General features: G+C 35.4%; 1 protein-coding gene and 2 pseudogenes across 1 annotated transcript in view; 1 reads left to right on the top strand and 2 right to left on the bottom strand.

Moving 5' to 3' along the window:
• EYA4 (EYA transcriptional coactivator and phosphatase 4) overlaps positions 1-12,959 on the top strand; it is a 264,833-nt gene extending 251,874 nt beyond the window's left edge. The window contains exons 16-19 of the mRNA XM_019625105.1: positions 2,194-2,252; positions 2,360-2,520; positions 4,995-5,109; positions 12,719-12,959. Coding sequence (XP_019480650.1) covers positions 2,194-2,252; positions 2,360-2,520; positions 4,995-5,109; positions 12,719-12,959 — 576 coding nt within the window. The remainder of the gene's footprint in view (positions 1-2,193; positions 2,253-2,359; positions 2,521-4,994; positions 5,110-12,718) is intronic.
• LOC109372144 (10 kDa heat shock protein, mitochondrial pseudogene) lies at positions 238-550 on the bottom strand (annotated as a pseudogene).
• On the bottom strand, positions 6,776-7,088 carry LOC109372145 (10 kDa heat shock protein, mitochondrial pseudogene; annotated as a pseudogene).
• Positions 12,960-14,000: the final 1,041 nt, after the last annotated feature.

Genomic DNA, 14,000 nt, shown 5'->3' on the forward strand with positions numbered 1-14,000 from the left:
TGAGTTAATACTTGAAATGTCAGAGGAATTTCTCTAAAAGTTAGGATGAGAGGGTATTAAATATAGAAATAACATCTAATTACCGAGGTAATTCATAAAAATTTCCTCCTGCATTTTTTTTGGATATTATTAGTTTGTTGTAAAAGAAAGACATGGAAATTATTTACATGATGAAAATTTTAGAACTTAGGTGTAATGACCAGCTGCATGTAATGCCATTTCAATAGTGATTTAATTTTAGTCTTCATATTTACCAAGAAGGTCACCTTCTCTAAATAAGAAATGATCCTTGTCATCTAGAACTGCTGTGCTACCTCCATATTCTGACAGAAGACATTATTTCCAGTTTTCGTGCTAACTGGTTAAAGCTTTCTACTCTTTTCCTTTAGAGCTTATTTTAAGACCTGCTATTGTTGCTTGCAGTACTTTTCCCTGAGATTTTTCTGGAAACATAATACCTTTTGTGGTTAAACTTTGGGCTGTACTCCTTTCAACGAATGAATACTCAGTCAAAATGGGGAAGAACTTTTCTAAATGCCTGCCCTACCATGAATCCTGGGGCCTCAGTTCTTACCTCATTTTCTCACTCTCCCCTCCACTCTTGATATAAATATCTTCTTACACTCCTACCATCTAGAATATTATTTCATATCACCATAACTTTGTGTTACAAAATTTAAATGATTGTGATAATTCTGTCAAGAACTCTCATTTGTCTAGATGTCTGCCATGTATTCAGCAATGAAACATTGAGTGATTACTCTGAGACAGATTGTGCGTTAAGTAGGGGTCTATCCAGGTCACCCAAACACCCCCTTCAGGGAACTTCCAGTCAGATTATCTTTTCAAGACCCCTCCTTACCTATGAATATAGGTGCAGATTTATCCAAAAATTACTAAACACAAAATTTATGTAAACTATATAAATCTTTAACATTACCTGAATTTTTAAGTTATGTACTAAAATCATATATTGGGCTAGTCATTAAGTTTTATATTTTAAAAGACACCTGTGTCAACTAGTTCATCCTAAACCTGCGACAGTATCTAATATACTCCATAAGGTAACCTGGAGACGAAATATTAACTATTTCACTACTAGATACTTCCAAGTCCTATAATAAATATAAGTAGTCGCTGAAAAGCCTTTGTTTAGTATGGCATCCTATTTTCAACGTTAATAATTTTTTAAATTGGCTTTGAATGGTTAGCACCATGTATCCAGTCAGAATTGGTGAGAAAGACTAAAATAGTTTGAGGGGGCGAGAAGGCCCCAAAGATTAAACCATACTTATCCTGAGGTTAGTAAGTACTATGTATTTTAAATGCCCTAGCCAAATTCCACCTTCCAATCGTTTCACTGGAACTTTGCAGATTGTTTGACGATAAAATAGGACTTTAAGAACAGCAAAGAAGAACTGTATTTTTACCCAGAAAACTTACCATTTGTTCTGAGCACACTATAACGTTATTAAACGTGTGGGTATACGTACCTAAAGTTTATTTTTCTCTCAGTTTGTAGCACATTGGAGATGGTAAATCTTCATTATTTACCTTTTACTTCTAAGTATGCTTTTCAGTTTAAAGGTTTTGGAACTGGAACAAAAAAAACCCACTGACTTCTGTGGTCATTACCTTTCTTCTGTGTTAAAAGACTAGGACTTTTAAAATAACACCAGCATGGTTCTTTGATGGCCAAGCAAAAAAGCAGGGAGTCATAGAAATCTCACAGCACACCATAATCATCAAGCCCCTCTGTTTCTGCTCAACAAAGAATAAACAATAGTAACCACCTGAGGTGTTCAGACCAAACAAGTTTTGTATATTTGTGTATCTTTAGATTAGCTTTGCTTCCATACTTAAGTGTGCAAAAACAGAAATGGAGAAATGGCAGAAAGTGAACAGCAGTGATTATTATAAAGATTCAAAAGAGAGTTTCTGATCAAATAATCTTAAGACTAAAATTATTTTTTAAATTCTAAAGAAACCCACATGCCATATGTTTTCAGGCCCCCTTTTATGGCCTCTTACAGAATAGAAATGGTGCCATTTCCTAGCAGGAGATGAGGGGATGGATGGGCAAATGCTGCCATCTTCTGGACATAGCCTGATAAATGGAAAGATGGACAAACCTTCAAAAGTGGTGACAAGCATCACTTCTCAAACAAATAACTTTTCCAATGTTTTCAACAGGAGTGTGATCAAGTTCATATAGATGATGTTTCCTCTGATGATAATGGGCAGGACTTGAGGTAAGCCATGCCTTTTAGTATGCTATTTCCTACAGAAATTCAGCTATGGAGTTTTACACATGTAATTATTTCTTTTATTTCTTTTTAATATATTTTGGGTGTTGCAGTACCTACAGTTTTGCAACTGATGGCTTCCATGCAGCTGCAAGTAGTGCAAACCTTTGTTTGCCAACAGGTGTAAGAGGAGGGGTTGACTGGATGAGGAAGTTGGCTTTTCGTTACAGAAGAGTAAAAGAATTATACAACACCTACAAGAACAACGTTGGAGGTACGTGTGGCTTCTTAAATTGAAAAAAAGGCACTATAGATAGAGGTAGAATTTGAACTGTAGATTCATGTTCTATATCACAGACTACCCTACTGTAAAATAAATTAAGACCTCATGCCAATCTCTACTGAGCCAGAATTTTAAGTTTCTTAGAGTGGGGTTAGGGGGCAAATCCAGCTGCAAAACAAAACGTCCAGCTCTGTCAAAACAATTGGGAATTCTCTGTGCTCAGATATTTGGTAAATATTTACAGCAGAACATTTAGTTTACCCCTCTTCAGCTGGGACGCCATCAGTGAAAACCAGACAGAGGGCCTGATGGAGGCAGTGAGAAGACCTGTTTAAGGACAAGAGCCCCAGTCACTGAAGCAGAGTTGTTAGCAATCATTGCTTTTCTGGAATCCTATCAAAGCTAAATATAAACAGTGTTCTATGTCACTTCATAGAACAAGACTTCAACAAGTCTATTGTATCCACTTAAAAATCACATGTTATCTGACACTATATCTTCCCCACGTATAGTGTTAACTGTGGTTTTTAAAAATTCAAATACTCTATAGGTAATATACTCATCCGTGTATTACAGGTGATATAAAAACCTGTGAAGCACCAGCCGAGTGGCTCAGTTGGTTAAGAGCTCGCTCATGGGTGCGAGCTCTGAGCAACAGCGGTTCAAGTCCCGGCCTGAGCTGAGCAACCGCTGAGCTGCCAACAGGTAGCAGGATGGCTCAGCGAAAACAAAACAAAACCAAAAAAACCCCCTGTGATATCAAAACTAAGAGCTGGGATGTGCTTCTTTATATAATAAATCTTGATGATTTCTATTATAGGATCAATTTTAGATCAAGATCTTAAGGTTAGTCATGAGGTCACATAAGATGCTTCTCCGGGGACTTTGTTTGTTTGTTTGTTTCTCACTTTTCTTTTTTAAAGGATGATTGAGGAGCATAAACCAGAATCTAAAATTGAATGATACAGCTAAATACACTTGTGTATACTATACACATGTATATTCACATGCATGTCATAGAATACAATATAGTCAGTAAAATGTGTATCTATAGTATATACATATATATTACACACACCCATTCTCATCACAGGGTGGGGTCGTGTGTCCATTCACCTGGAATCCCCAGTGCCTCACTAGCCTTGAGGCACATAATACATGCTCCAAAGATAATCAATAACTACAAGAGAAAAAAAAGTGTAGAACCATAGACATAATAATGTTAGAACCAAAAGGGGGCTTACATGTGGAACACCTTCATTTCCAAATGAGAAATAGGCCCTTGAAGGCTACTGACTTGCCCAGGTTTCTTGCCCAATTCTAGGAAACAATTGAGGTTTCCTATTTTACTCTAATGATCTATAGGAAATACTTTTTAAAATCAAATAAATAGGTATTCTATTTAAAATCAGCTATGGGCAACGTGTGTAACTTTATAATAAATATCCTTTTGGGAAATCTGAACTTTTATCATTCAGGTATGTTATCATTTCCCTCTTGAAGAGTATTATTAAAATTATTTCAAAATTAACAAAATACTAATAAATATTCTTATATCTTAAGTTTAAACAATGGCATGACAGTCCATTTTCAGTGGCATGTTAGCATATCTATATTGAAATAAGGACAAGTGAGATTTGCTAGAAACTATAAATTTTGATTCAAAAAAAATCATCCACTTGTGTATATGTTCCCAGTATTCTGAAATATTATTAAAATAAGAAACTTTCTTTTGTAATGGATTTACATGATCTTGTTTTATCGTGAAAGCATGGAATTAAAACATTAGCATGCCTACTTCTTGTCTTATCATAACTTCAATTTTGTTTTCAACCATTGTTTATAACTGTGTCATATATTTCAGGATTTTCAAAACATTTTTTAACTTTTTTTATAAAACAAAATATTTGTGATAGCTTTAGTGCTACTATTAGAAACATTCTAGAAGCTATATATGATCATGCTATTATCACTGTCTCTCAAAGTGTTAATGATTGTGATTTTTAAGAAACTAACCATTTTCATACAGCCTAAACATATGAGGTGTGTAGTCTTCCCATGAGGCTGGGAGGCCCCGACTTCTCCTCCAAACCTGTTGCATCACAGTCTTGGAGTGGGACCTAGGCACCGGAGTGGTCAAAACTCCCCAGAGGATTGGCATGGACAGTGCCTGGTTCTATGTTCAGTGGGAGCAGAAGCCACGACCCCCTTTTTCACTCTTACAGCCCAGTCTTTAGGCCAGTCAACTGACATCTAGAAGTCATTCAATGAATATTGTGGAATGAATTCATGGATGACCAGTTTTGAAATGAAGGATCAGTATTGATATAAATCAGACTCTCTCTCCATCTCGGCTGTAGGCTGGAAAAAAAAAAAAAGATCTATACTAGACAGGAAGGAGACCAAACGAGTCATTGTAGAAAAACGTTCATGACTTGACCCTGCCTTTCTTTTCGGTATTGCAGGACTCCTTGGTCCTGCCAAGAGAGATGCTTGGCTGCAGTTACGGGCAGAGATTGAAGGCCTGACAGACTCTTGGCTAACAAATGCACTGAAGTCATTATCAATTATTAGTACTAGGTAAGTGGTATTCTTGCAGTTGCTGTATTTATTGACTTGAAGATATAGTCCGGATAACATAACATATATAAAAANTTTAACTTTGGATTACATACTATATTAAATATATATTTTTAAATACCTGGCAGGATCTCTGGTAGAAATACTAACTGAGGCAATGTTGGTATTGACTTTTTCTTCTGTGATTATAAGCTTTTTAGTTGTGTTTTAGAACATGATAAAAATTTTATGTGACTCAAACACAAAACTTAGTATCCAGCAATCCAGTACGTAGTCAAAGAAATGATTAGGCCTCTGCATATAAATTGATTGAATTCCCACACATGCGTGCCACATGCCTACATGTACTTTCAGATGAAGTGCCCAAGGAAACTCAGAGGCTTATTGCTGACTTAAGTGAGATAAACACTAAAACCAATAAAATCTAAACAATAAGTGTCAAGATCATTCAGTACCATTACATGTATATCCACTCTCCCTCTGCATCTGACTTCGAAAGTCAACTTTACTTTTCACCCAAGTTTTTATTTCAGTAAACCTCTTGTAATCAAAGATTATCAAGGGCTTCAAAACTGGTATTAAGCTATTTCTGTTCCTGACAAAGAGGAGAATTCCTCAAGGGAGGAACTCCATCATTAGCCTAGTATGTTGTCTTTGCCTTGTGTATTTAATCTCTCAAGGTTTCTTTTCTTAACCAAAAAGTCTAATTCGAGACTCAAATCCTTCAATAGATACTGCAGCATATGTAGTAGCAGCTGCTTTCACATAATTCCTTAGAAGATGCACATTTAAATCCTCCTAATAGACTCTTTCCTGTATCCTGCCCAACTGCAGGGAAAGCAAATGCTCAGCCTACTCCCCCTAAGAGAAGAATGCTCTGTTCAAATAAAATGTTATTTCAGTTAGAATAACTTCCAGAAAAGAAGGCAGCAGGGAGCTCAGGCTCACAAAAATGAGAGAAGACTGCTGTGGATTATAACTGATAAAGATCAGTGACAACTTTGTGGTTGCCTTATAAAACAAAATTAAAGAATTTAAAATGAGTACCAGAATTATCCCAAATGTTTCAGTTCTTATCCTGAAATTTGTTAAAGCCAAAGCATTCTACTGTTTTTAGCATTTCAGGTTTTGGTCTAACATGATTCCTGCAAAGTTCTGAGTGGAAACTAATTGAAGAACAATTATTTAGATTTTTCTAAAAATGTAAGTGATTGAAGTTCAGGTTTCTTTCACTGGACTGTAATCCTCGGGCAAGAGTCCAGAGTCAACAAGCATAGTTAACTAGGCATAAATTTAAAGAGAAGTTCCATTTGGAAAAACCTCAAACAGAACTTCAAATATAGAGCTCATGGTCCAATAAGTTTGATATACTGATGTCCTCAGGAGTAAAAAAACTGAGTTTGGGGGCAAAATGCATGAATTAATCATATGAGTTAATACTTGAAATGTCAGAGGAATTTCTCTAAAAGTTAGGATGAGAGGGTATTAAATATAGAAATAACATCTAATTACCGAGGTAATTCATAAAAATTTCCTCCTGCATTTTTTTTGGATATTATTAGTTTGTTGTAAAAGAAAGACATGGAAATTATTTACATGATGAAAATTTTAGAACTTAGGTGTAATGACCAGCTGCATGTAATGCCATTTCAATAGTGATTTAATTTTAGTCTTCATATTTACCAAGAAGGTCACCTTCTCTAAATAAGAAATGATCCTTGTCATCTAGAACTGCTGTGCTACCTCCATATTCTGACAGAAGACATTATTTCCAGTTTTCGTGCTAACTGGTTAAAGCTTTCTACTCTTTTCCTTTAGAGCTTATTTTAAGACCTGCTATTGTTGCTTGCAGTACTTTTCCCTGAGATTTTTCTGGAAACATAATACCTTTTGTGGTTAAACTTTGGGCTGTACTCCTTTCAACGAATGAATACTCAGTCAAAATGGGGAAGAACTTTTCTAAATGCCTGCCCTACCATGAATCCTGGGGCCTCAGTTCTTACCTCATTTTCTCACTCTCCCCTCCACTCTTGATATAAATATCTTCTTACACTCCTACCATCTAGAATATTATTTCATATCACCATAACTTTGTGTTACAAAATTTAAATGATTGTGATAATTCTGTCAAGAACTCTCATTTGTCTAGATGTCTGCCATGTATTCAGCAATGAAACATTGAGTGATTACTCTGAGACAGATTGTGCGTTAAGTAGGGGTCTATCCAGGTCACCCAAACACCCCCTTCAGGGAACTTCCAGTCAGATTATCTTTTCAAGACCCCTCCTTACCTATGAATATAGGTGCAGATTTATCCAAAAATTACTAAACACAAAATTTATGTAAACTATATAAATCTTTAACATTACCTGAATTTTTAAGTTATGTACTAAAATCATATATTGGGCTAGTCATTAAGTTTTATATTTTAAAAGACACCTGTGTCAACTAGTTCATCCTAAACCTGCGACAGTATCTAATATACTCCATAAGGTAACCTGGAGACGAAATATTAACTATTTCACTACTAGATACTTCCAAGTCCTATAATAAATATAAGTAGTCGCTGAAAAGCCTTTGTTTAGTATGGCATCCTATTTTCAACGTTAATAATTTTTTAAATTGGCTTTGAATGGTTAGCACCATGTATCCAGTCAGAATTGGTGAGAAAGACTAAAATAGTTTGAGGGGGCGAGAAGGCCCCAAAGATTAAACCATACTTATCCTGAGGTTAGTAAGTACTATGTATTTTAAATGCCCTAGCCAAATTCCACCTTCCNTTTTTTTTTAATCAGGCAAGAAAAAGCAAAAGTAGCCATGACTGCATGAACACTCTGGTAATGAAATTCAGAGCCTAATACCAATGTTATGAAAATAAAGAACATATAGAAATTACACAGTGTTATTCCGATAGTGTAATCTGAGAACACTAGTGTCACCAGTGCTATGATCCAATCAAACAGCTCCCTTAGTACAATTAGTCTGAGCAGACTAGCTCCCATCCATTGGAAGAAAAGAGTTATATGTCAAGGTAAATCTCAAATTAGCATTTCCTCTTTCCTTATAGGTAAGCCTTCAATTTTTCACAATAGTATTTTCAGTTTGTCAATACTATTTAAAATAAACTAGATAACATTGGTATATAGAATGAAAAAATAAATGTTGAAACTTATAGTTGCCTGTAGAGTTGTTCCAATATTCTTTTGGTGGAGTGAAAGATATTAACATTTTCTCTGGGTCCAATGTTTAACCCCACAGAGTTTTTTGAAGTGTAGATCGCATTTGTTGAATAATCTGTCCCCACGTAAAGACTTAACATTATTCAAGTGTATTTGCTGATTTCATTAACTCAGAGGCTGCAAGCTAGTTTAAGTGGTCGGTGTTCACCAGAAATTAACTTAACGCTTTATGAATCTTTAGGTTAATGAATGCAATGGCTGGAAGAATAAGCAGTGCATTGTTTTTCAGGCAAGGAAAGCTGTTTTGAGCGTATAGTGTCCAGGTTTGGCACTAACATAACTTATGTTGTGATTGGAGATGGCCGGGATGAGGAGCATGCCGCTAACCAGGTAACTTCATGCTCAACTTTATCTCGTTTATCTTCCAGGAAAAGAAAGTTGCTTTGAACGAATAATGCAAAGGTTTGGCAGAAAAGTAGTATATGTTGTAATTGGGGATGGTGTAGAAGAAGAACAGGCAGCAAAAAAGGTAACCTGTCTCAAACAATGTTGGTGTGATACTTCTAATGCAAGCTTTTTTGTTTGCATTCTTGTAGTTTGGCCCAATGGCAGCTTGACAAATGATTTAAAGTTATAGATGCAAAGCAGTAAACGCATGAGAAGGTCAATACTTACATTCAAATAAACCATTTGGAGGCTAGCATTTTTTTTTTNTAATTCCCACAGGAAGGTCATGTGACTCCCAATGGAAAAAAAGACAACAGCTCTCTGTTAGTGACAAAGTACAGGAGATGGTGGCAAAAATAAAACAGCACTGTGTATACAAAGAGTGCACGTTTTTAAGTCTTTTAGGTCATTACAGATAATATGCATCAAAAAGGAAGAGAAAGCTCTTGAAAAAATTATAAACTTTGTGTTGTTTGAACTAAACATTGAAATACTGACTCGTTAGTGTAGATAATAGAATTGAATAGATTTAGAATTAGTTGAACACCATGTGCTATAAATGCTAATTAATAAAATAAATCTGGAAAGTGATCGCTAGTAGGGTGGGGATGAATCTTTGCACTATACTATTCCTAGTTTTATTTCTGAGTTAAATGATTAAATAAAAAACAGCATGCTTAGCAAATTTGTGGCTAACATGAAATTCAGAAAAAAAAGTGAATAGTTGGACTGATTGAATCAGGATACAGAAAAACCTTGGCAGTGTAAAGGAGTCCAATATTCAGAACATGGAAGCACATGAGTATGTGTCAAATCCTGCACGTGGCCTCTAGCCATGTGCCATGACCAGCAAGCACACCGAGAGCAGAAAGTCTAAATGGCGGGGAGAGTGAGGGGAGGGGCCAGTTGCTTCCTGAGCCAGGATGGGGAAGCTAGAACAGAGTACTTTGCTCAGCTCTGCACACCCCATTACAACAGGGGCTGTGACAAATTTGAAGCATCTTCTGTCCAGCAAAATGTCTAGAAGGGGTTAGGCTGTGGAAACCACATGAAAGAAACAGTTGGAGGGAGGAACCCAGGAGTTTAGTCTGAAGAAGAATCATCTGTGGGACCATATTACTGATTCAACTGCTTGACACGTTAGGCTGAAATAAATGATATTTCTCGCAATGTCTGCAAAGAAAAGAATTCAGACTGATGAGTAGGAATCCCAGGAAGGAAGAATTGTCTATTAAAGTTGTTTTAAAATCAGACTTGCTGCCTTGTGATCTCTGTAACTAGTAACATGGAGACCAAAGGTCAAGAAAGCTGGGATGTGAGGACTCCCAAGCTCCTGAAACTGTGTGTAAAATGTAGCGGAACATGCGTTTCTCTGGGGAGAAGCTCAGCAGCTTTTATTATTTCTAAAAGAGATATCCTAGAGTGTTAAAAACCAAAGGTTGTTATATTATTAGGTAGATTTTATATGTATTATACATACTGCATTATATGGAGATTATTATTAAAAACATGATCTTAAAAAAATCACATGGACATGTGATTTTTAAGAAATAAGGTATAACAAGGAAATGAAGGATAAAATAAGTCATGACACCTGAAGATTTAAGTACCATGAAATTTGCTAAGTTAACCACCCATATGACCATATTGGTAATTTCGCCAAATGTCTGGGATATCAGAAAAACAGATGCTTGTACAAAACATTGATGAATTAGGTATCAGAGCCTTTAGAAAAGTTTATACCCTCTGATTTTATGCCCTCTTTTATGAATATAGTCAAAGGACATAATCAAATGTGTAGAAAAATGTATATGTAGGTAGTATTATTTATAATATCGAGAAGTCAAAAACCATCTAAGTGACCAAGCTTAACTTTAAAAAGTGATGATGCAGCCATGTGAGAGAGTATTTTGCACACATTATGTTTTGTTGGGAGAGGGGGAATAAAAGACAATATTACATAAATGAATAGGCTCATGATATAAACAAATGAAAAGAATAGAACACAAAATTGTATATATATGTATATATATATATATATATATATACATATATATATATATCTCCTAATGGGAAAAAAATCTATAACCAAACATAAAATAAATGGGGACAACAGTTACCATCTCTGCATTGTTAAATTTTTGATGGTTTTCATTTCTTCTTTATATTTATCTGTATTTTGCAAATATATATATGCAATTTATAAATATATGTAATGTTTGTAATTAAAAATTCCAATGCATTATAAATTGCATATAAATATATACCATGATGTAACTCTAAATATCATACAGTGTAAGTGGTGAAACTAGATTTCAAAAATCACATCTTTAAACTTAAAAAGCCTACGCTTTATTTTATTCCACCATGTTTTCATTCTGTAACTTTCATCTATATGTGACATTGAGTAGCACCTTGTTTTGACAAAATATTATGTAGAACTTTAAGTGTCACAATATAATAATGTTTGTGTATTATTATTAATAATCTGCCATAATTTGGGGAGTTTCTGTCTGATAGTAAGCAAGTCACTTTCTAGGTCTTTATTTCCTCATCAGTAAAATGAAGGATTTTATTGTTGAAACTTACTCAGCTTCTACCTCTAGAAGTCTTTGTTACTTTATCCCATATATGTCAATAACCTCATTTGCTTCCAGGAGTCAGAGATCCTATTATAAAATCAGGTGTCTATGCAGGTAATTTAGAAATGAAAATGTTTTAGAAGGCTATAATTGTAAAGGTTTTATAATTGTTTCTGAATAAATTATAGGGGTTTTTTTCTTACAAACGATATATCTAAAGAATAGAAAGCATAATATTAATTGTACTGGGGGCCAACCATATACATACCCCTGCAAAGGTAGCACTCAATTTGCTCTTCTAAGTTGCCATAGAGACCAAGTTCCTGAAAATCATCTAGAGAATTCTACAGAATATTTTACGTCCCTCACAAATATGTATTAAAGGCTCATGATACAAAACATCAAATAAAGAAAGGTTCACAATTCCCAATTTCACCTGTGTGGTTTTCAGCTCCTCAAGGCAGGACAGCTCAATTTTCCCATACAGAAGGAAGGGCCAAGTTTATTCTTTCGGGGTCTCTGCCTGCAATTCCCACTCTCTTGGTGTTTCCTTTATCTCCCCTCAGTACTGTCATGAAAACAACAAAAACAAACAAACAAACAAAAAACACTTGTAAATTGCAGAGTCACAGTCTCACTCTTAAAGGGTAGGTTGCTGTAGACAGATTAAAACTGGGACCATTAAATGCAATTTGCCCTTTATTGTTGCTGAAGGCAAGATTCAAGCATTCAGCCCCTTCTGTACTAAATAAAGATCCTCTCCACTTTTACTCCTTCAGGATCCATCGTCTGCCAGCCCCTTGATTGGGCCTCTCTCTGCTGTTTCTTGTACAAAATCCAAAAACTCCTGCTTACCCATCCTCTCTCGCTCTTTCTGCCTACGTCCCATACTTTCCCAGTCTCTGAAAATACTGGGACACAGAGTGCTACCACCCTCACAAAGGACCTGCTCTGGATACTTGTAAACCTTAGAACTAGGCCATCCTCCTCCTAATCACCTTCCCATGATTGCAAAGGCTGAAATAGGTATTGTGCTCTGAGCTTCCACAGGGACCTGAGGAGATCTTTATTACACAATATATTCCATACTGCAGGTATCCATTGGCTTGTCTCTCTCCCTATCTGTCTTGTGGATTTAGAGGGGGAGAAAAACATCATTCATCCATGACTTCTTTTTGCTCAGTTTTTCTACGTCCCCTGTTTTGGGATGGATTCCTAGCATCTGTCATGGTGCCTGCCAAGCAGTAGACACTCCATACATAACTGTTGAATGATAAAAGGTTAGATTATCAGGGGCTATTTATTATGGGATTGAGAGACCACAGTGATAATTTAAAATCTGTGCTATTAGAAGCTATTTAGTATTAGAAAACAAATATGCATATTTCCTCCCTATCTTAGGAGTAACTGCGTAAATGTCTTGGTAACGACAACCCAACTGATCCCAGCGCTTGCGAAGGTTCTACTCTATAGTTTAGGAGGTGCTTTCCCCATTGAGAATATTTACAGTGCAACTAAAATAGGTAAGAAAATTATTTCTAACTCTGTGTGGAATGTGTTCACGTATGTGTTTTGGGAGATGTTCTTAATGTGTGTCTCTTGCATCAATTTTGCTGTTAGAATACCAAGCAAATTTGGATAGCACTCAAATAACAAAGTCCCCTATGACTCATTGTACATATGCAAATTTTTTGAAAACTGTTACCTACTGAAATTTTTAACTCAGCATCTGGATAGTTCTGAGATATATATTTTCATCATGGCACATGTTATCTGAATATACAGTATCTCTAGCCATGGTATTTAATATTTTATTTAGAATGGTATATAGCATTTCATCTTTGCATATGCATTCATCTAGATTTAAGATAAAAATACTATTTTGGCATTATAAGGAAGTGTCAGACGGATTGATCAAGTATCGTTAATTTCAGAAAAAAAACAAAGAATTTCATGAATTAAGAAACTTAATTGGAACATTCATTACACATGAATGGCTAGAAATGCACACTTCTAAAAATGTTCAGTAGCAATCAAAGAACCTTGGTTATTTGGATAATATCTATTTGTGGAGCCATCATGGACTTTAAGTTCCTTTCACAGGCTAAGACTTCTAATAAATTTTCAAAAACAAAATTTCATCAACTTCTAGCATCTTGAAAGAGTTAAAAGAAAACAGCTCATGTATTCCTCTGTCTGTAAAGGAAATGCCTGGGGAAATAGATGGGTTGTGTAATGTGCCCTGAAGGTCAACAAACTTAGGCTCCTGGCACCTGGACAAGAGAAGTTCAAAATCCTAAAATCCCCTCCCAAAAATAACCTGCCCTGCGCCTTGCAGAGTTTTAATATTGGCACAGGCAAAAGGAGCCCCCAGTTGCAGCTGTTTCAGGAGTACAGTTAAAGAGCCAAGTTTTCATAACGTAAATTCTACGTTATCATAAGCACTACCGTTCAGAACTCTGATATCAACACCATTCTGTTTTACATAAATGCATGTATTTACACTAGCAGGATTAATATAGAGAACTTGATTTTGTTTTTGACAAATGAAATAATTTCATACCAGCATAAACATTTCTTCTAGTAAGGACAATATTCTTTCTTATTGGCCACAAATTGTTCTTTATATTTAATCTGAAAAAAAATCATTTTTATTTTTCCTTTTAAGCTAGCATTTTTTTTT

This window comes from Hipposideros armiger, unplaced genomic scaffold, assembly GCF_001890085.2.
Source record: "Hipposideros armiger isolate ML-2016 unplaced genomic scaffold, ASM189008v1 scaffold_614, whole genome shotgun sequence".
In the NCBI taxonomy this organism is placed as follows: Eukaryota; Metazoa; Chordata; class Mammalia; order Chiroptera; family Hipposideridae; genus Hipposideros; species Hipposideros armiger.